General features: G+C 39.1%; 1 protein-coding gene across 6 annotated transcripts in view; it reads right to left on the bottom strand.

The window, feature by feature from the left end:
* The window catches only part of ESR1 (estrogen receptor 1), a 209,219-nt gene that overhangs the window by 40,825 nt on the left and 145,409 nt on the right, over positions 1 to 22,985 (bottom strand). For all 6 annotated transcript variants that reach the window (XM_088142122.1, XM_088142129.1, XM_088142136.1 and 3 more), the window contains exon 5: positions 15,330 to 15,662. In XM_088142122.1, the coding sequence (XP_087998248.1) occupies positions 15,330 to 15,662 (333 nt within the window). The remainder of the gene's footprint in view (positions 1 to 15,329; positions 15,663 to 22,985) is intronic.

Here is a 22,985-nt window from a genome sequence, read left to right as displayed (position 1 = left end):
TACCTTAAACCTTAATTTAACAGACCTCAGTTTAACGGGCTTTGCATACTACAGACACCTGGACTTCACCCTCATTTGATGCACTAATGTCTGTTAAATCAACATTAAGTGCAAATGACACTATTTATGTCAATTGGGTAATTACACAAATGATGTAAATTGACACAAATAACATATATTCAAATGTAACAGATACTCCCTACCCCCAGAACAGTCCATTAAATTTAAGCTTTACTGTATTCTGTCTTTCCTGGAACTCTGTGCATTTAGTTTCAATGGATGACCTCAAATTCTAACATTGTGAGAGGGGAAAAACTCTCCATCCACATTATCTTATCGCATGCATGATTCTGTGTTCCTCTCTCATGATTTTATACCTCTCTATCAAGCTACTATTTATTTAAGAAAAGCAAACCATTAATGTAGTTAATTAGAGCTTATTGCATCACTTTTTGCCCAGTTGTGAAATTATCTGTATCTATTTAATGAACTACAATATTTTCATAAAAACATAGAAGAATTGAAATTCAAAACACTTGCATATCTCAGGAGGAGGTTCAAATTTCATGTTATCTTAAATATTTCTTTTTCACTCAAGAGGGGCATTTTTGTTCCTCCCCCTTTCACTTTTATTCTTATTCACCATATCCTGCATTTCTCTATCTATCCTTCTTATGGCAATATACATGATGGAATTCCAGGGAGGAAACGTGCAATGTACAATATTGAATCTTTTACTCGGATTAGTTCAATACCTTCCAAGTGCATAAAAAAATATCACCAATTAATTTGGTGCCATTCTATCAAAAACATACTGTCTTCCTCTCTCCCATTCTAAATCTGTGCCTGCCATTTCATTTGTCAGGTGTATCTCAAAGATGTACAATGACTAATCAGGGTAAGTCCAATTCCATCAGTAAAAAGCATCCTTACCTGTTCTCAATCATAGGTATTGGTCAAAAAATATTGTCTTTAAAAGGCAAGCTAGGTTTTGAAGGAAATATCATGGAATACTTTAATAAAACATAAAGTGTCCACCCTTTTCTGGATCAGGCACTTATTCACAATCATGCCTCGGTCTCCTTGAATCTGGACTACTGTAATGTGTTCTAGGTGAGGCTGTCCTTGAAGACTACTGGGAAGCTACAACTGGTCCAGAATGTGGCAGCATAAGTACTTATGGGTGCACCTCAGTTTACCCAGGAAGCACCTTTGCTCTGCGAGTGCACTAATTGCTAGTCAGAGAGAGATTTGCATACCTATATGTAGCCTGGAGATACGGAGCCCCATGGAGTCTTAGCCTAATTTCAGAATTACTCCAAAAGAGAGATTAACTCCAATACCCAGAAAGAGTGACCCATGTGATCTCCAGCAATCTGATATACTTGGAGGAAGGGAAAGGGAAAACAAGCTGTTCAAAACGGTCTCAGGAATAGGAAAAAAGTAAAAGCGGAAGTACCCCCACAACTTATGGCTCTGGTTCTTCCTGCCACTTGTTTCAGTCCTCCCCAGTGCTGGTATGAAGTCAAATCCTTCACAGATGACTCCCATGAAAATGGAGCTCTCAGTCAAACAAAGTTTCCCACCTATGTTCTAGGCAATGGGAAAACTAGACCAAGTATGTTTGCCTGAGTTTGCAAGGCAATTTATAAAGTTTACTTTTCAGCAAGTTGTTAATTCATTTTTTGCAATGCCACTGAAGACATTGACAATAACACTGCTTGCATTTTCATCCTTTATTTCAGCCAGAAATAAATCTGTATTTCTACAAATGTAAACATTTCTCAGCTACGTAGGTTCTGACTGTGCCTAAATGTTCCTTTCACTATGATCTTGTTAAAACCGTCAGCAATTTGGCTTTCACTTACATTCCATTATAAATGGACTTTGCTCCCAGGAGCACTTTTTTCTGGCTCACCTCTTTTCCTCCCTCCTTCCTCACATGCTTTGAACCTCTGCAAATCTTACCATTCCCATCTCCCATCTCTGGAGCCAAACATAATTCAGCTTCTTTGGCGTTTATCCGTGCTCAGCAACAGACTTTAAACTGTAGTAATCTGCATAACAGACTATAAAGTTAATACTAGCTGGGTTCAAAAGTCAATAACAAACTCCACAACCCACAACTGGATTAAGGATTATTCAGGTTAAGATAGAATTTCAGTAGGAACATGGAACATAAGAATCATGAACACAGGAAAGCTCAACACAGTGAAAGATAAAATGAAATGACTACAAACTGACATCTTAGGCATCATCAAATTGAGCTGGACTGGGATGAGATACTTCCAGTCAGAAGATCACACCATTTATTACTCAAGATATGAAAAACAAAGAAGAAATGGTGCTGCTTTTATAGTTAGGAAGAGTATAGCAAGAACAGTATTTGGCTACAATGCAATCAGTGACTGAATAATATCAATTGGGCTTCATGGACAACCCTTTAATACGATGATTATTCAAGTTTATGCTCCAACCACTGGTGCAGAAGAAGAGAAGACTGATGACTTCTATGATCACGTTCAATTTGAAATTGACAGAACATGCAAGCAAGATGTGCTGTTTGTGATTGGAGATTGGAATGCTAAAGTTGGAAACATGAAAGAGGAAAATGTAGTTGGATTGTATGGCTTAGGAAGCCAAAATGAAGCAGGAGGTTGACTTATCAATTTCTGCTACTCCAATGATTTATTCATAGCTAACACAGTCTTCAAACAACCAAACTATGCCTCTATACATGAACATCACCAGATAATATAGAAATCAAATTGACTATATTATTGCTAAAAGGAGGTGGAGGAGGTCAATTATAGCATCAAAGACATGGCCAGGTGCTGACTGTGGAACAGATCATGAACTGCTCATGTGCAAGTTCCAAGTTAAGCTAAAGAAGAAGAAGAAAGCCAGTCAGTTTCCAAGATATGATCTTGAATATATACCCACTATTTTCAAGGAATTGCTTTGAAGTCCTGAACTTCATTGATAGAGAACCAGAGGAATTATGGAATGAACTTAAAGAAGTCATTAAGGATGAATGTGAAAAGAGACTGCCAAAATGAAGAAAGAGAAGAAAGCAAACTGGATATCAGAGCAAACCATGGAAATTGCCAAGAAGAGAAGACATGCCAAAGCCAACAAAGACAAAGACAAACATCTCAGAAAGGAACTTAACAAAGAGTTTCAAAGAGCTGTTAGAAGAGACAAGAAGCAGTATTACAACATCTGTAAAGATATTGAAGATAGAAATAGAAAAACAAGGAAAGTCTTTCAAAAGATCTCTGAATTCAGAAGGATGTTTCAACCTTGAATTGGTATGCCAAAGAACGCCAATGGACATTCAAAGGAGACCAAAGGAAAATGGAAGGAGTATACTATACAGTAGAGACGTTAACTTCCAAGATACCTTAGAAGATATTCCTTACAAGAGCCTCTATTACTAGAAGATAAAGTTAGATCAACACTCCTGTCATTACCAAATTGGAAGGCTACAGGAACTGATGGAATAGCCCCTGAAATATGGCAAGCAACAGAATAATAAATCAAGTTTCTAACTAAGCTATGCCAGCAAAATGACACAGTGGCAAACTGATTGGAAAAGCTACATTCCAATACCAAAAAAAGGAGGCTTAACAGAGTGTGCAAACTATTGTACAATATCCTTAACTTCACATGCTAGCAAAATAATGTTTAGGATCATCCAACACAGATTAGAGCCCCACATGGAAAAAGTTATGCCAGATGTTCAAACTGGCTTTAGAAAAGGAACACGAGACATTATCGCTGATGCATACTGGATAACTGAGAAAGCCAAAGAGTACCAAAAAAACAAGTTAGTATTTGCTTTATTGATTATAAAAAAAGCCTTTGATTGTGTCAATCATATCAAGCTGTGGAAAGTGCTCAGAAAAATGGGAATTCCAGAACATCTCATTGTCCTCATGAGAAACTTATATACAGGTCAGAAAGCCACAGTAGGGACAGAACCTGGTGAAACAAACTGACTCCAGGTTGGCAAAGGAGTGCAACAAGGTTGCATACTCTCCCCTTATTTATTCAATATTTATGTGGAATATATATTAAGGGAACTGGATTGGAAGAAGATGACCATGGTTTTAAAACTGGAGGAAGAAACATCAATAACCTGTGCTATGCTGATGACACTACCCTGATAGCTGAAAATGCAAAGGATCTGCAAGCCCTAGTACTAAAAGTCAATGAGCACAGTGAAAAAATGGGACTAAAATTAAATATGAAGAAGACCAGATTAATGACAACAGGCAGAACAACCAGCCTTAGAATAGGCAGTGAAGATATTGAAGTGGTGGATAGCTTCTGCCTTTTAGGATCAACCATCAACAGTAAAGGAACAACCAGTCAAGAAATACGCTGCAGCCATGAAGGCCTTGGAAAAGATATTCAAATGCCGTAATGTATCTATACCTACAGAGATCAGAATCGTGCAAGCCATGGTCTTCCCTGTGACACTCTATGGAAGCAAAAGTTGGACTTTAAAGAAACAGGATAGGAAGAATATTGATGCTTTTGAACTTTGGGGTTGGAGAAGACTCCTGAGAATACCATAGTCAGCCAAGAAAACAAATTGATAGATCATTGAACAAATCAACCCAGAGTTTTCACTCAAGGCACAAATGACCAGACCCAAATTATGCTACTTTGGACACATTACACGAAGACCCAGCTCTCTGGAGAAGGCTCCAATGCTGGGAAAGGTGGAAGAAAAGAGAAGAAGAGAATGACCAGCAGCAAGGTGGATGGACTCAGTTACAGTGGCGATGAGTGGAGAAGATCTATCTATGTGGTCGCTAGGAGTCGAAAATAACATGATGGCATTTTATCAATCAATCAATCAATCATTGAGCATCAATTTACTTTCAATATCTAAAAATGCCTGGCTGCATCAGGCTGATGCAGGGCTGGCAACATTTTGGCAGGCGGTGACCATCCTTAAAAGAGATCTATAATCTGGCAGCTGAAGATTGTAATGAATGAGGCAATTGGGAACTTTAGGTTTAAACTGTTCTTTTCTTCCACTGGGGGTTGTAAAGCAATTTAGATTTTTTTTTTCAAATAATTTTGTTAAGAATTATAAATGAAAAGAATAAGAGCCAATGCAAAGTACAGAAAATACAAACAGAAAAATACAAAAGAAAAAAGGGGGTGTGGAAAAGTAAAAAGAAAGAAAAGAAAAAAAGAAAAAGAAAAAGAAAAAGAAAAAAGAAGTAACTTCCCCCTTCATCCCAGCAAGTAAAGACAATTTTAATTGCTTATCACTATCTCTAAATACAGTATAATCTCTCTTCTCCCCATAGCTCATCTCTTAAGTAAAAAAACAAAATCCAGATGCTTCATCAATCATTCTTTATCAGCAAAAGTCCAGTAAGGGCAACCAGATATAACTATTTTCCTCTTTTAGGCCCTGATCAAACAAATCAACCTTGTATTCCTTCCCTGAGTTTTTAAAAATATTCTTTAACCCTTTCAAAGAGAGTCCCAGAGGTAATTTGTTAGTCATCTGTGTTTCAAGGCAAAAAGCTTTCAAATCTTTAACAAATGCCTTATTGGATACTTATATCCAATAAGTAAAGTTTATCCTTTTGCTTGTCACAGTCCTTCAAAACTTTAACAGAGCTCTTTTGTATATCCAGTAAGAAAAAAAATATTAAGATCAGTTTCCTGGTTTGATATCTGTATATCTCCTTTAGGGAATAAGTTATCCATCAGATCCATTTGTGTTACATTTAAGTTCCCCTTCAAAGTAATTTCATAAACATCCATTGCAACTTGTTCTTGTTCTATAACTTCATTACAACGTGCTCTGTCCATTTTGTCAAGCAATTGATCCATTCTATCAAGAAGCTTGGTAGAGAGATATTCAAAAACTTGCAGTACAGATTTCTGCTCCATATTCTTTATCCTCTACCTCCCTCTAGTGTCCAACCTTCAAGGTCACCTTATTGTGAAAAAGCCAAAACAATCAAAAGCAATCCCCATTTTCCCACAAGAAAATATCTTCTAATTAATTCAAAGCTATAATTCCAAATCCCTCTGTCCTCTTAATCTGTTGTTAACTTTCCAAAATCCATATTCTAAACACCCTTTTGCTCCATAGACCAAAGAAATCATATATTTTCAAAGCTTTTACACCAAATCAAATGTATACCATTGTCCTCTAAAGAGGAGGAAACTCACCGGATGAAAGAATAAACTTTGCCAGTATGAAGGGTCTTAACCTCTCAACAGTAAACAACAAAAAATTATAATCCAAAAAGGTGATTAAGAATGAGGCTTGGTTGAGCTTAATGTCTGTAAATGCTGCTTTGCAAGCGTGAGCTTGATGAAATCCCAACTCCCAGACACTCCACTCATAAGCCAACCACAAAACGGTAGTTTCCACAGTTTACTCATGAGGAGCAGCTGACTGGAATCTCAATGATCTCTCCTTCTGGAGAGATTTCACTAGTCTGGATCCAGCATCCAGCCATGATTCTGTTTGCAAACGCTGTCCTGCTAATCAGCCGGATGTCAACTCGCCATGGTGCTCACAGGAAGTCCTTGAGTTACCAATAGAGGTGAATATGTGTAGCTCAGGGTTGAACTGTGGAGTCCTTGGGGTTCTCTGAGCTTGGCTCTTTTCTTGCAAATTTTTCATTACCTGGCTAGGTAATATCTTCAGTGCACTGAAGATGTTACCTATCCAGGTAATGAAACATTTGCAAGAAAAGAACCAAGCACAGAGAACCCCAAGGACTCTACAGTCCTTGAGTTATTCAGCATTTTAGATATCTTTTATTTGGGGGGGGGGGTAGGATATGAAATAAAGGCTTACCAACATCTTTTCATCTCTTTTTTCACCCTCCATCAAGAAATGGATCTCTTCATGATCTGATACCAGAATTCAGTTACACAGTTTTTAGAGGTTGCAAAAAAGTATTTGAAATTTTTTCCTCACTCATTTTCTCTTGCCTTCTCTTTGGCACCCTACACAGAGGCTGATTTCAAACATCACACCCTAGAACATGTTTTAACTGTGGTTTGTTGAATGTTAATACTTTGGTTTTTCAATAATAAGCCATAAAACATAGTTTACAAGCCACAGTGGCTGGATTCATACACCACATGGAGTAAAAAACAAATAAACCCTATTATGGCTTAGTATAGGGTATGAACTGAAGTTTTGTTTGGAGTATCTTGTACATTTCACAAAAAGGTCACAAACAGCAGAAAATGGGTTGCTCCTGTTTGACTTTTTAATTGCTTATAAAATGGGAAATCTATATTTTTGAAAATAAATAGGTCTGCTGCCCAAGCAGGTGGAAGGATAATTACAGAGGTAATGGCATTTGGATGAAAAACAGACATTTATGAACAGCAGCATAATTTGCTGTATAACTTTGAATGGGTCATACACTGACATCAAGGGAAAAACTACAGGTGAAATATTCAAAAAGAAGAAAAGAAAAGTAGAGAAGAGAAGAGAAGAGAAGAGAAGAGAAGAGAAGAGAAGAGAAGAGAAGAGAAGAGAAATCAATGAAACTTCTAATTCATCCCCCCCCCTTTTTTTACTATATTCCACTATCACAAATATCAAATTGCATTAGAAATCCTGAAAGATTTAGATGGAAGTGTAGCTCCTCTGGTCTTCTTATTCTTGGGATGCTTTAGAATTTATTTTGTGACATTTTGGAACTTAACTTTAGTGTTTACTTATTTTTATTTATTCTACTGTTGGGAGCTGAAGAAGGAATTGCTGGGTTTTCTGCCACATGCCTTTCCTTTGCTCCACAGCCACATCTGCTGCTATGTTTTCTGATTTGAAAAGGCCCCATGAAGGAACTCCCACAAGATATACCCTTTGGGGATGTAAGTGAGTGTGGGTTATAGCTAGTACAAGTTCCTTAGCCCCTAATAAACAGAGAATTCCATATCCTACCCAGGAGAAATCAGTGAATTTTCTTCTCCTCTTGAAAAAAAAATCAGAGTTAATGATTTTCCATCAGACTAAATTGTTGTTGTTGTTCAGTCGTTAAGTCGTGTCCGACTCTTCGTGACCCCATGAACCATATTGCGCCAGGCCTTCCTGTTCTTCACTGCCTCCCTGAGTTTGCTCAATTTCATGCTCATTGCTTCAGTGATGCTATCTAACCATCTCATCCTCTGCCGTCCTCTTCTCCTTTTGCCTTCAATCTTTCCCAGCATCAGGGTCTTCTCCAAAGAGATCTCTCTTCGCATTAGGTGACCAAAATATCTGAGCTTGAGCTTCATTATCAATCCTTCCAATGAGCAATCAGGGTTGATTTCCTTTAAGATTGACTGGTTTGACCTCCTAGCAGTCCAGGGGACTCTCAAGAGTCTTCTCCAGCACCACAGTTCAAAGGCATCAATTCTTCGGCGCTCGGCCTTTTTATGGTCCAGCTCTCACAGCCATACATTACTACTGGAAAAACCATAGCTTTGACTATGCGGATCTTTGTCGGCAAGGTGACGTCTCTGCTTTTTAATATGCTATCTAGGCTTGCCATAGCTTTCCTCCCAAGGAGCAAGCGTCTTTTAATTTCATGGCTGCAGTCTCCATCTGCGGTGATCTTGGAGCCCAAATAAATGAAGTCTGTTACTGCTTCCATTTCTACCCCTTCTATTTGCCAGGAATTGATGGGTCCAGATGCCATGATCTTAGTTTTTTTAATGTTGAGTTTCAAGCCAGCTTTTGCACTCTCCTCTTTCACCCTCATCAAGAGGCTCTTTAGTTCTTCTTCACTTTCTGCCATTAGGGTGGTATCGTCCGCATATCTGAGGTTGTTGATGATTCTCCCTGCAATCTTAATTCCGGCTTGTGATTCTTCCAGCCTGGCATTTCTCATGATGTACTCTGCATATAGGTTAAATAAGCAGGGTGACAGTATACAGCCTTGTCGTACACCTTTCCCTATTTTGAACCAATCGGTTGTTCCATGACCGGTTCTAACTGTTGCTTCTTGGCCCGCATACAGATTTCTCAGGAGATAGGTAAGGTGGTCTGGTATTCCCATCTCTTTAAGAATTTGCCACAGTTTGTTGTGATCCACACAATCAAAGGCTTTTGCATAGTCAATGAAGCAGAAGTAGATATTTTTCTGGAACTCTCGTGCTTTCTCCATGATCCAGCGAATGTTGGCGATTTGATCTCTAGTTCCTCTGCCTCTTCGAAACCCAGCTTGTACATCCGGTAGTTCTCGGTTCATGTATTGCTGAAGCCTAGCTTGTAGGATTTTGAGCATAACCTTGCTAGCATGTGAAATGAGTGCAATTGTGCGATAGTTTGAGCATTCTTTGGCGTTGCCCTTCTTTGGAATTGGAACGTAAACTGACCTTTTCCAATCCCGTGGCCACTGTTGCGTTTTCCAAACTTGCTGGCATATTGAGTGCAGCACTTTAACACCATCATCTTTTAGTATTTTAAATAACTCAGCTGGAATACTGTCATCTCCACTAGCTTTGTTGTTAGCAATGCTTCCTAAGGCCCACTTGACTTCACTCTCTAGGATGTCTGGCTCAAGGTCAGTGACCACACCAGCATGGACATCAGGGACATCAAGATCTTTCTTGTATAGTTCTTCTGTGTATTCTTGCCACCTCTTCTTAATCTCTTCTGCTTCTGTTAGGTCCCTGCCTTTTTGTCCTTTATCATGCCCATCTTTGCACTAAACGTTCCTTTCATATCTCCAATTTTCTTGAAGAGATCTCTAGTCTTCCCCATTCTATTGTTTTCCTCAATTTCTTTGCATTGTTCATTTAAGAAGGCCTTCTTATCTCTCCTTGCTATTCTCTGGAAATCTGCATTCAGTTGCTTATATCTTTCCCTTTCACCCTTGCTTTTCGCATTCCTTCTTTCCACAGCTATTTGTAAAGCCTCATCAGACAGCCATTTTGCTTTCTTGCATTTCTTTTTCTTTGGGATGGTTTTAGTTGCTGCCTCCTGTACAATGTTACGGACCTCCGTCCATAGTTCTTCAGGCACTCTGTCTACCAAATCTAATCCTCTAAATCTATTCATCATCTTCACTGTGTACTCACAAGGAATATGATCTAAGTCATACCTGAGTGGTCTAGTGGTTTTCCCTACATTCTTCAATTTAAGCCTAAATTTTGCAGTAAGAAGCTCATGATCTGAGCCACAGTCAGCTCCTGGTCTTGTTTTTGCTGTCTGTATAGAGCTTCTCCATCTTTGGCTGCAAAGTATATAATCAATCTGGTTTCGGTATTGACCATCTGGTGATGTCCATGTGTAGAGTCGTCTCTTGTGTTGTTGGAAAAGAGTGTTTGCTATGACTAGCTTGTTCTCTTGACAGAACTCTATTAGCCTTTGCCCTGCTTCATTTTGTACTCCAAGGCCAAATTTGCCTGTTATTCCGATTACTCCTTGACTTCCTACTTTAGCATTCCAGTCCCCTATGATGAAAAGGACATCTTTTTTTGGTGCTAGTTCTAGGTGGTGTTGTAGGTCTTCATAGAAGCGGTCAACTTCAGCTTCTTCAGCATCAGTGGTTGGGGCATAGACTTGGATGACTGTGATATTGAATGGTTTGCCTTGGATACGCACTGAGATCATTCTGTCGTTTTTGAGGTTGTACCCCATTACTGCCTTTCCCACTCTCTTATTCACTATGAGTGCAACTCCATTTCTTCTAAGGGTTTCTTGCCCACAGTAGTAGATATAATGGTCACCCGAATTAAATTCACCCATTCCCGTCCATTTCAGTTCGCTGATTCCCAAGATATCGACGTTCAATCTTGTCATCTCATGTTTGACCACATCCAGCTTGCCTTGGTTCATCGATCTTACATTCCAGGTACCTATACAATATTGTTCTTTACAGCATCGGACCTTCTTTTCGCTTCCAGATACATCCACAGCTGAACGTCCTTTCGGCTTTGGCCCAGCCGCTTCACTCTTTCTGGAGCTACTTGGAATTGCCCTCCGCTCTTCCCCAGTAGCATATTGGACACCTTCCGACCTGAGGGGCTCATCTTCCGGCGTCATATCTTTTAGCCTTTTAACATTGTCCATGGGGTTTTCTTGGCAAGGATACTGGAGTGGGCTGCCATTTCCTTCTCCAGTGGACCACATTTTGTCAGAACTCTCTGTCATGACCTGTCCGTCTTGGGTGGCCCTGCACGGTATAGCTCATGGCTTCACTGAGTTACGCAAGCCCCTTCGCCACGACAAGGCAGTGATCCATGAAGGGGTCAGACTAAATAACAGTTGTCAAAAGAAACACAGAACCTTTTGGCACAATCCTAATTAGAAATGCTTTGGAAAATGATTGCTTTACTAAAACAGTCTATATTACAAGTAGTCCTTGACTTACAACCATTCATTTAATGACCGAAGTTATAATGGCACTGAAAAAAGTTACTTATGACCAGTCCTCACACTTATGACTGTTGCAGTATCCCCACAGTCATGTGATTAAAATTTGGGTGCTTGGCAACCGGCATGTATTTATGAGAGTTGCAGCATCCCAGGGCCTCATGATCACCATTTGCGACCTTCCCAGGGGGCTTCCAACAAGCAAAGTCAATGGGGAAAGCTGGATTCACTTAACAACTTCATGATTCGCTTAATGACTGTGGGAAAAAGGTCGTAAAATTGGGCATGACTCACTTAACAACTGCATCACTTAGTGATGGAAGTTCCAGTCCCAATTGTGGTTGTAAGTTGACGCCTACTTGCACTCAGTTACGTGTGCTAATATTCATTTAAGAGCAGTGGGGGAAAGCAATTTATTTCACAGCAATGGGGAAAAGCAAGAAACTTGGCTACAGAGCGAAAGAAAAACTAAGAAGGTGAAAAGCAGAAGAAAAATAAAGAAGAAGAAAATAAAGGATATATTTACATTGGAAAGACATGAGTTCATTATATTATTTTATTTCCTATTAAACTGAGAATAAAATTCTCTTAATGAACAGAAGCAGCCACAGGACTAGAGTCCTTCATCAAAATGACAAAAGCAGCATCACATCCTTCTGATGCAAACTATGCCCCTTTGACATGCATGCAACAACACACGAACAAAAGGAGCTGAGTTGCATTGCACCATAGTGATGCTGTGTTCATCGTTTGCCCTCCTTGCCGCTCCCTCCCAATGGCTCTGTTGATGAAAGAGACATCTCTCCCTCCATTCTCTTTTAAACTATTTAAAGACCTTGAACTAATCTAGGGAGTTACAGGTTCTGGTGTCTTCCAGCCTGGAAGGCAATCAGTATATCTCCCAGGCTGAAATTAGAGCCTTGAGATGTAGTTGTAACTCAGCCTTCTTTATTAGATTGTTCACTCTTCAAAAATGATTCAGAAGCGCTTTGGCCCACAGCACCTTTCTATTGTTCATTAAAGCAGCCCAACCTCCTTTCAGGCTTCTGGAAGAAAGGTGTGGATGCTTTAACAAGTCAGTTCATTAATGTTAATGAGACTCTTAAAACAGTTGCGAAGAAGGATGAAAAAAAGTCACACTGCATCCAAATGCATCCAAAAAAGTAGTAACTCTCATTAGTCTTCTATGACCAAATTCATGGTAAATATCATAGCACCCAGTGCAGACCCTTGAGAACAAATATTTAGGGGATTTTTAAATGCAGAAGAATAACACTGGTTAGAGTGGCCCAGAGTCTCTGGGAGTCGGGTGGCATATAAATATAATAAATAATTATTATTAATGTAAATCCAAGAGGTACATTTTAATTATGCAATTTTAAAATCAGGATCATCCGTGTCAGATAAAAAACACAAGACTATTTTTCGTTCTTCATAGTGTTCTTAATTTAATAAGCCTGATGGTTAACCAAGTCAAATAAAACAAAAACAAAAAAAACCCAATGTCTTTAGAAAACCAGCAGCTTTGGCAGTTTCTTTTTAAAAAGCCAGGTATTTATCTTTTTGCTTCAGAAAACCACAAAAATAACTTCAAAGCCTGCATGCCCAATGTAATGCTTTAAGGTCATTAAACTACAGAGCTACTATACTGAAAGTCAATAATTACCCAAGCTCTTTAAGACCAATGCCAAACATTTCACCTCTGATTAACAATAACAACCCCCTCCTCACAAACAGACGGCTTTTTTCAACTTCGGTACTCTTAGCTACTTGTTAGTACCTTGAACACTGAACTACGACTGAACATAACTGACTGTCTTCCATAAACAGAGGAGGATAATATTCTCTAATATGCTTCAGCAACAGATTTGGCTTACACGTTCTGGTCTGTATTGGGTTCAAGAAAGAGAAAATTTAGGAGTGTATTCACTTGTGTTGCCTGCTCACAGGAGGCTCCAAGACAGAATCCCATGACTGGAAGGAGATGGAATGGATCCTTCTTTCTCCCCAAATCCTCATGCTACCTTCTGTGCTACTGCAAATGTTTCTAACCATTTAACTGGCCAGAGCTGGTGGGAATTGTAGTCCAAATTATTTACAATGCCAGCTTGCCTACCTCTGAGCAAAATAGGCTGCAACGCAAATTCTTTTCCCACCAACTACCCATGAACTTTCAGCTGAACAAACAACTTTTTTATAAGTGGAAGGAAACAGTTAAATATAACCCTATATAGAGTTGCAAGGGGCCATTTTGGCCACCAGGACCAAGCCCCTTGCTCAGTGCTGCTTTCTAAATACATAATTAAGTTGTAATGCTATTATCTGCAATGACATATAAGTAAAGATAGATGCCCCTTCGGTTACAGTCCATTATCCCAAAATAAGAAGAACCAGATGAGCCGTGAGCTGCATATGGAACAAGAGAAAGAATAACAGGAGGAAACTGAATAAAATAACTAAAAACTCCATGCTTCTGGGTTAGTGAGAAAAGGGATTTGACACTGCTGAAAGCACGTAAAGTTGGTGACAAACCAAAGAAAGGCACTTAGGATATGCAGGAAAATTAGGTTGTCACTCTGCATTCTGCCCTGGGTTATCTTTACAGACAGTCTACAGTCTTCAGTTGACTTAGAATTTGGCTGCCTGAGTTCTCTCTGTTTCCAATAGATCTTTTAGCAGTTTTAATGGTTGCCATTTAGATTTGGGCTAAGTCCAAATGGCTAGTTTTAATTTTTGAAGTTTTAAGTCCAAGGGGTGGGGGTGGGGCTTTTTTCAAGAGTTCATTGGTTTTGACTACCTGTTGGGGCCATACTGGGAGTTTATAGACATCCCAAGGAATACAACAGGCTCCTTATATTTTGAAATACAGTTTCAAAACCAAGAAATCATGCCACATATATAGTGAAGTCCATATATATGGTGAGGTGAGATAGGTCATAGCTATTGGCTGAAAGCAGTATTATGCAAAAGCAACTGAAGCTAGAGTCCTTCTACCTTATCAAATACACTTGAGGCCTATTGAGGGCAACAGTTCCTTTGTTTTCTAATTATTATTGCACAAAAATTATACATATCTTTATCGTGTTATTTGCAACATGGGTACCATTTTATAGACCATAACCTATTTTTAATTACCTACAGTTGATGCAAAGATGTGGAAACAAACATTTTATGCTACTATATACCACCTTATGGGAGAAGGCTGAAAGATTGTAATAAAACCTTGACTTGACAGACCCACATTTACCAGACTTTGGATGCAAAAGACAAAACTGAGGGACTGCCTCTCCCCAGTTTCATCTGCCCATCCTACCAGATCGAGCAGAGAGGGCATGTTATGGGTTCCATCACCTAGGGAACTACATTTGGTGGGCCCCAGGTGGCGGGCCTTTTTTGCTGTGGCGCCTGCGCTGTGGAATCTTCTATCCCCTGAGGTGAGATTGGCCTCGTCATTGTTGAGTTTCTGGAGGTCCCTTAAGACTTGGTTATGCCAGCAGGCCTGGGGACCCCAGGGGATGGGGGAATTAGTGAGGTGGCCCCCTTATTTTTAACTTCCTTTTATTCTCTGTTTTATTTTGTATTATATATTTTTAATGTATTGTACTGTTTTTAGCTTTGTTGTACACCGCCCAGAGTCGCCTGTGGTGAGATGGGCGGCTATATAAATTGATTTAATTAATTAATAAAAATAAATAAATTTGATCCAGATATCTCCGTGAAGTGATGGACAAGTCGATTGCATCCAAAATAGTCTGGATGAGGAAGTTAAATTTGGATTAATTTTATCTTAATGCTGTGATATCCACAATGATTTATATAATTTACATCATGATGCAATTCACATTTATAAAATAGTTACCTAAACATGTCTTTCCTTCACATTTGTCTATCTGTGAGAGTATGCTTTGAAATTTGTAACAATATGAATAGTTGCTTAAACATTCTTTGCTACTATTCTTACCTGGAACTCTTTTGGCCCAGTTGATCATATGGACCAGTTCTCGATCAGCAAGGTTGGTCAATAATGTCATCATCGAAGCTTCATTGAAAGGTCTGTTAGGATCATATTCTGAATAGACAACAGGAGGTTCTGCCTCTAGCAAAGCAGAAACCATCTGGTCTGCAGATAGAGAGAGGGCTGGACTGTTTTTTTTGCTATGTTTGATCATTAGTGGACTTGGCCAAAGATTTGGGCTCCTTGCCTCTGCTACTGTGCCTGTGTTTCTGCTATCATGTTCCTCTCTTTGACGTTTGTGCTTCAGTATTCGGCCACCTCTGCGATCTTTTCGAATTCCTAGAAGAAGATATAAATATAAATAACATATATTCTCTGCTGACTTCTCTAATGTGATACTATTTAAACATAAAGTTGCAATGTTAATTTAAGCCATCCTCAAGTATGAGACGCCCTGCAGTTAACAATACTTTTAACTTACTTCCAGGCTTTTCATTTTACTTTTCTGTCAGTCCTTGTATTCCCTGATATTGTCCCATCCAGGCACTAACCCAGCCTGACTTTGTTTAACTTCTGACCTTAGATAAAGTCAATTAGGTGCTTCTTCCTGTGGAGGATAGCTAGGCATGAAAATATAAATATGTGGAAAGGATGCACATGGAAAATTATTTTGGATCTTGATTTCAAACACAACATTGCCAATAAGTTCATTCAAAGTAATCAAGCCATCAGGCAAATTGCAGATGTCTGCATGGATCCTGAGCCATTAAGCTGGGTACTCAATATCATTATCAAATGTCTACGATTGACAATCTCCTGCTTCACCTTCTCAGAGCTTGTATAATCAATCCTTGTGATGCCAACAATGGCTCCTGACATGTGAAGCTGGATGAAGTCCTAAGCAAACTGATTACTTTTTTGACACTTTGGGTTGCTACATCTTCCTGTGGTTGTAATCTGGAACAATCAGAGCAAACAATCAGAGACACCTTGATTCTTGGAGAAAGGGGCACTGATACAGAAGAGGAAGAAGATAAAACTTCTCAGGCTATGGTCTTTCAGCAGTACAGAGTGAAGAACACCAAACTGAAACCAGAAAAAATGAAACTCTTATATGTCACTGAGACAGGTGACATATAAGGCATGTTCTCCAGCTGAAGGATTAGAACCTAATACCAGCAAGGTAGATGTAATATGAATCATCCCATCTATTGTCGAAGGCTTTCACGGCCGGCATACGATGGCTGGTGTGGGTCTTCCGGGCTGTGTGGCCGTGTTCTGGAAGTTTTGTTTCCTAACGTTTCGCCAGCATCTGTGACCGGCATCTTCAGAGTGCAGGAGCAGCACAGACAGGAGCAGTTCTCTCTGTGCCCAGGATGATGTGACCCTTTTGTGGGTATTTATAGAGATCTGAGGAGGGGGAAAGGGGGGGATTGGGGGGGTTGCGGGGGTTTGGGTTACTGAGTGGCTGCTTGTTTTGGTGTCAGAATATGTGTGTATCTTCCTGGGGATTAGGCAGGGTTGCTTTTTTTTTTCCTATTGAGTTGTTAACGAGTGGCTGCTGAGGGTGATTAGCAAGTTCATTATGTCAACTGTTCACAGGTCCTGGTGGTTGAGCTTAGTTCATTGACCTTTTGCAGACTGTATTTTTCAGGATTGGTAGCCAGGTTTTGTTGATTTTTAGACTCTCCTCTTTTTTATTGAAACTGTGCTGGTGTTTGTGAATCTCAATGGCTTCCCAGTATAGCCTGGTATAGTGGCTGTTGGTGTTGTCCAGTAGCTCTGTGTTTTCAAATAGGATTTTGTATCCAGTGTGCTTGAGAGCATGTTCAGCTACTGCAGATTTTTCTGGTTGCTGTAGTCTGCAGTGTCTTTCGTGTTCTTTTATCCTGGTATGGATGCTGCGTTTTGTGGTCCCGCAACTGCATGGTATGCGATATACTCCTGCGGCGGTGAGGGGATCCCCCCCCTCAGATCTCTATAAATACCCACAAAAGGGTCACATCATCCTGGGCACAGAGAGAACTGCTCCTGTCTGTGCTGCTCCTGCACTCTGAAGATGCCGGTCACATGCTGGCGAAACGTTAGGAAACAAAACTTCCAGAACACGGCCACACAGCCCGGAAGACCCACACCAGCCAATCATCCCATTGCTAAGGAATGTGAATTGATTCAGTGTGATATGAGAATGATATACTTTCTGGCCCAAATCTAATCCATTTAGGTAGAGATACAGTCAGATGAAGTAGAGCCACAAAGCCAGTTAGCAAAACAGACTATAGAGTTGCAGCCACAACAAAAAGAATTTGAGAGATTAAAGCAATGAATCAAAAACATGTCCTAAAACTTTACCAGTTAGGGAAACAGCTGACTCTACAATGTGTTGCCTCTGAAGAGGGTATGGGTGTAATTCTTTTAAGAAGCAAAATTCCTCCCCCAAACATGCTATCCCAGAACTCCCTGTCCTCTTTCTACATCATGAGCCTGTGCAAATAGATCCATTAATAATAAAAGCTACTCATCATAAAACTGTACAGTCCAACTGAAACCAGTAAGACTCCTCCAAATTTTATTACATTGAGAACTGCCATGCCAGTGACAGTGTAGAAACCATTCTGTTGTGATAAACAATCAGTAATGTATAACTATTAGAGTTTACCAGTTAATAAAAAGATCCAGAATATAGACATAGTCACACAGAACAAAGTCCAATTTTGTTCACTTTGTCACTTGTTTATTCCTAGGAAACTATACAATTAAGCATACAATCAAGACCAATTTAAGGAATTTGGGGGCAACATAAAATCAGGCTTGGATATTCCCAAAACTCAGCCCTAAACACTGGAGATGGGTTCCTGCAAAAAGAGATGGTGAAACAGTGCATTCAGAATGAACATGAACTAAACATTAAACATTAAGATTAAAGATTATCTCAAAGAAACATACTGGATACAAAAATCACCACATAGCCAAATAGAATTCTGCTTTGGAGAAAGACTCCCTTCAGCCTAATCTATCAGTTGGCCTCCCCAGAGCCATTAGCCTGTGGGTTGACTTGCTGATCTTTGAAAACCCCATTGGCCCAGTCTATGCTTTTGCTAACAGGGAGCTGCATTAGTCAATGGGTGAACTAGCCTCCTCACTACCCATTGGCCAACATGGAGTTATGTGGATCTGCCCCCCCGCCCCAAATCCTTTACTCCAAGGTAAACATGAAGAGTTCTATGAGGAGGAGCAACACTGTCATGAAGCCATAGGCTTAACCTCATTCCCTTCCCTTTCCACAGCCCACTTAGCCTGCCATGCGATTCCCACTTTTATGGGCCCAATTTAACTGCATATACTGCAAGCCGTTAAATCACCATTATATATGGAATAGGTTCTACAGATCATCTATATATTGATATTTGGCAGAATATTAATGCTGTCAGAGCATGACACTGTACTGAAAAATACTCTGGCACTTCTATAACAAAACGGTTTCGGGCAAACAAGTTATCAGAAGAATAGGAAGAAAGAACATTTTTACCACATCATAGGGTTTCCTTTCCATTCACAACTGATGTAAATTCTAAAAAATTAAGCCACCCAAATGCTAAATCTGGAGTCTGTGGAATAATCTGTTGAAAGGATGTGTGCCTCTGAGGAGGAGAAGGAAGAAGAGGAGGAGGAAGTATCTCATATAGATTACTTTGCAGGAATCTGGCATATGAAACTCAGCAATTAGCTTTCTTGCCTTTGATTAGCAGTGGTTCAACGTGATGAAAAAGAAAATCTCAGAGGGATCCAATGTCTGTTAGTGGCTTTAAAATATAATTGCCACAAGAAATGCAAGTTATGAGTAGATACCTCTCTCAAGGCATTGGATCCTTTAGTGTAAACATTTAATTTAATCCCTCCCAAACCAATAAATCTGCACTTTAAAGGTTACAGATTAAATCTAATAGTGAAGCCAGATAAAAATGCCCTCTTTGAAAATACATTATAGTTTTTAAGGTTGAAAAGCTCTGTCCTTTGATAATCTATGCATTCTGTTACATTTTGTTGATAAATTTGTTTCAAAAAAACAGGAAAAGTAATTATATGGTTTAAATTTATTCAAATTATCAACTTGACAAATGTTTTGGGAGAAACAATTTCTATAAACCCATTCCTTCCACCTGACTTATTCTTGTTTTGCAATTAATTTTAAAGACATGCCCGGAAAATCCTGCTGATCTCATTTATCTTGGATTTTACCATACCACAAACATTTCCTACTATTAGAAAAAAAATCCTATTTTGGTAAAACTTCACTGTGTAATGATTTTAACTAACAAAGTACTGGAATAGCTGGAAAGCTTTAGAAATCTATTATTAGATTTGAGATATAACTAACCTGCTATTGAGCTGGCCTATAAAAACAGCAGGGAAAACATATGACTGAAGAGGAAAAATGTTCATGTAATTATGTAGCTTATAAATTTGCTTCACCCCACACTAAAACAATTACTAATTGTGTGTGTGTTTGAAAATACAGCGATGCAGATCTAATTTTTTTTTTTTTAATTGTGTTAAAATATGATATGCTGGCTTCTTTTAAAAACTAAAGCTGCTAAGATTGAACTTTTACAGAGTTGTCATGCATGATTCATAAATGTGAATGTCCACAATGATTTCAGTTTTTATTCCTTCTTGAACTTTTATAGAGTTGTTGTGCATGATTCACAAATGTGAATTTCCACAATGATTTCAGTTTTTATTCCTTCTTGAACTTTTATAGAGTTGTCATGCATGATTCATAAATGTGAATCTCCACAGTGATTTCAGTTTTTATTCCTTCTTTTCTGGTCATTTCATATTAATTCTAAGCTTATGGAGTTCTTTAATCTGTCATGAAGCGGTTCTAATACTCATCCCATCATTGTAGCCAAACTATATATAGACTGGTTTCACGAAAATACCATACAGTACATTTTGTTGGGATGCTACTGGCCCAGTTCTTTGTTTTTTTAATTATTATTTGAAATAAGCTTGAACCAGTTTCAGTGATTCATGATTTTACAGTAAATGTATAATTTCTGGTAAGGTTCTGCTTTTCTCATACTTAATGGAGGAAGGAAGATGTTCACTAAAAGTATTTTCCACTGACTTAGTCAAGAGTAAAATAAACATCTCATCTGACATGTTAGGATAAAAAGGTACACATCTAACTTAAATGATTTCCTTCCCAACCAAGGAACCTCTTTTGAGGTGAGTAATAAAGTTTGAATACAAAATAACAAATGGATTTTTTTAACCAGAATACAGTTAATATCAGTTCATTTACTCTACAAACCTAATTACAGCCCTTATGCATGAATAATAACTATAATTAGGATATGAACTGTTTTTATTACTTATTTCACTGATATATTTGTCTTCTGTTTCCCATTATAATTACAACTCAGTGCATTTCCAATGAAATATAAAGTATGCAATACATTAACACAGTGTAGGACAGGCATATTCATTAAAAAGAGAGGGGGTGGAAAAGCAAAAATCATTCAGGAAAGGATGTATTTGGTATATCAAGCCAAGCTAGTAATAGGTACTCATGGCCACAGAAACCACTTGGGGTTTCAATGACATTACTCTAAGTGCACCCCCAAATGATGGGGGTGCAACCCCATTTAGAACAGCAAAATCCACAGATCACATACCTAGGGACCACATGTCAGCCTTATGAGGTAGACCAGATACAAAAAACAACCAAATGAGCTAATTCTACTTTATTGTAAGGTTATATTAACAGATTCTTGAAAGTCTGAAAGTACTTCTCTTCCCACGTCCCCTTTACAGCCCAAAAACTAGGGAGGGTGTCTTCTGAGCCTCTTGCACTGCCCACATTCCTGCTATGGGCTAAGCTGCCTTTCATCTGACTGTTCCCTTGGTTGCATCTTGTTGCCCTGTCTCCCAAGGTCATTCCCACATCCCATACACCACATATCTACTGTATAATGTATTGCTGTTTCATGGCCCTCATCCTTAACCTCTTCCATTTGTAATCTTGATAGTGATCACTTGAAATTCTGCAAAATGGAGAGTTCTGCACACAGAAGAGAGGTAAGCAAAAATTTCCAACAATTTCCCCTTTTTCTCCTTTTCCCAGCCCCATTAAAACCCTGAAAATATTATTCAGAGGCCTAAACACTTGTTTGAACAAGCTGTGAACTGGCACTACAGATCCAACAGGGAAAACAGAATCAGTGAAATTTGCCATCATAACCTCTTCCTTCAGTGAAAGCAGTTCTGGATTGAATATTTTTATCACTGAGGTATACTATCATAGAGATTTTGCCCCTGACTCCTCCCCTCCGTATTGCTATGACTGCTTTTTGTTAATGCAGTAAGACAGTCTTCCCCAATCTGTATATAACACATATGGAAAGCACCAAGTTTCGTTTGCAGTTTTTCACTAGACCCCTCTGAAGTAATATTTTCATTACACTGAAAGAGAATCTACCATATTTACCCACATAGAAAGCAACGCTGAATCAAGACAACCCTTCCATGAAAGATGAGACCAATCAACCTATACAGTATTTATAGAATTTATATTTTGCCCATTTTAAATACATATGTATTCATATAAACAGAGTACCCAGCTTCCTGACCTTGTCAAACTAGGATTGCCAGTTCCAGCCAAAACCAATCCTAGACACACTTGTATATGTTTGTATATATGTTTGTTTGTACGTATGTTTGATCACAGGGACTTGTCCAGGCAGCCTCTGAGAATCAGACATGAATGAATGAATTAATTAATTAATGGATCTATCTATCTATCTATCTATCTATCTATCTATCTATCTATCTATCTATCTATCTATCATCTCTCCATTCAATCATGTCTGATTCTCAGAGGCTGCCTGGATGAGTCCCTGCGGTTTTCTTAGCAGTTTTTCAGAAGTGGTTTGCCACTGCCTGCTTCCTAGGGCTGAGAGAAAGTGGCTGGCTCAAGGTCACCCAGCTGGCTTTCTGTCTAATGTGGGACTAGAACTCCCGGTCTCCTGGTTTCTAGCCTGATGCCTTAACCACTACACCAAACCATCTCTACGTACATATGTATACTTATGTGTATGTGTGGGTGCATCTCTCTTCTCTCAAATCATTCTGTCATAGACACTCTAGCCTCTATATAAGTGCCCACATACTCAGATGCAAGGAATGAGATGGTGGAAACCTGGGTTCATTGTAACTGAGACATTGAGATGTCCAACTAGGCCTTGGGAGATCAATTCAGGTCTGCCCTCAGCCATGGAAATTTAGTGGCTGACTTTGTCACTATCTCCCAACTCAGGCTATCTCACAGGGCTGTTGCTGTGAAGAAAAAGTGAAAGAGGGAGAGCTTTGTATGCGTCCTTGATCTCCTGGAGGAAATTAGGATAGAAAACTAACAAAAAGCCAATGCATATAAAGCTATGCATGCTTACTCTATAGTTAGTCCCACTGAGTTTGATTCTTACCCCAACCCAGGTGTGCATAGACCGCAGAGATTATTCCATGTCAGGAAATACATGGAAAATAATGAATTCTAGGAAACTCTTCTAAGCCATTCTAGGAAACCTGACTTGTTTTTCTCTCCTTCTGTAAGCAACAGAGATCTTTGTGTTGGGCTGTAAACCCATGCATGCTTATTCC

Source organism: Python bivittatus, unplaced genomic scaffold (assembly GCF_059951505.1).
Source record: "Python bivittatus isolate LINGU-HERP-01145 unplaced genomic scaffold, Pbiv_v1 ctg000020_np1212, whole genome shotgun sequence".
Taxonomy (NCBI): Eukaryota; Metazoa; Chordata; class Lepidosauria; order Squamata; family Pythonidae; genus Python; species Python bivittatus.
The sequence above is the reverse complement of the archived record's forward strand: the minus strand, read 5'-3'. Positions and strand labels throughout refer to the sequence as shown.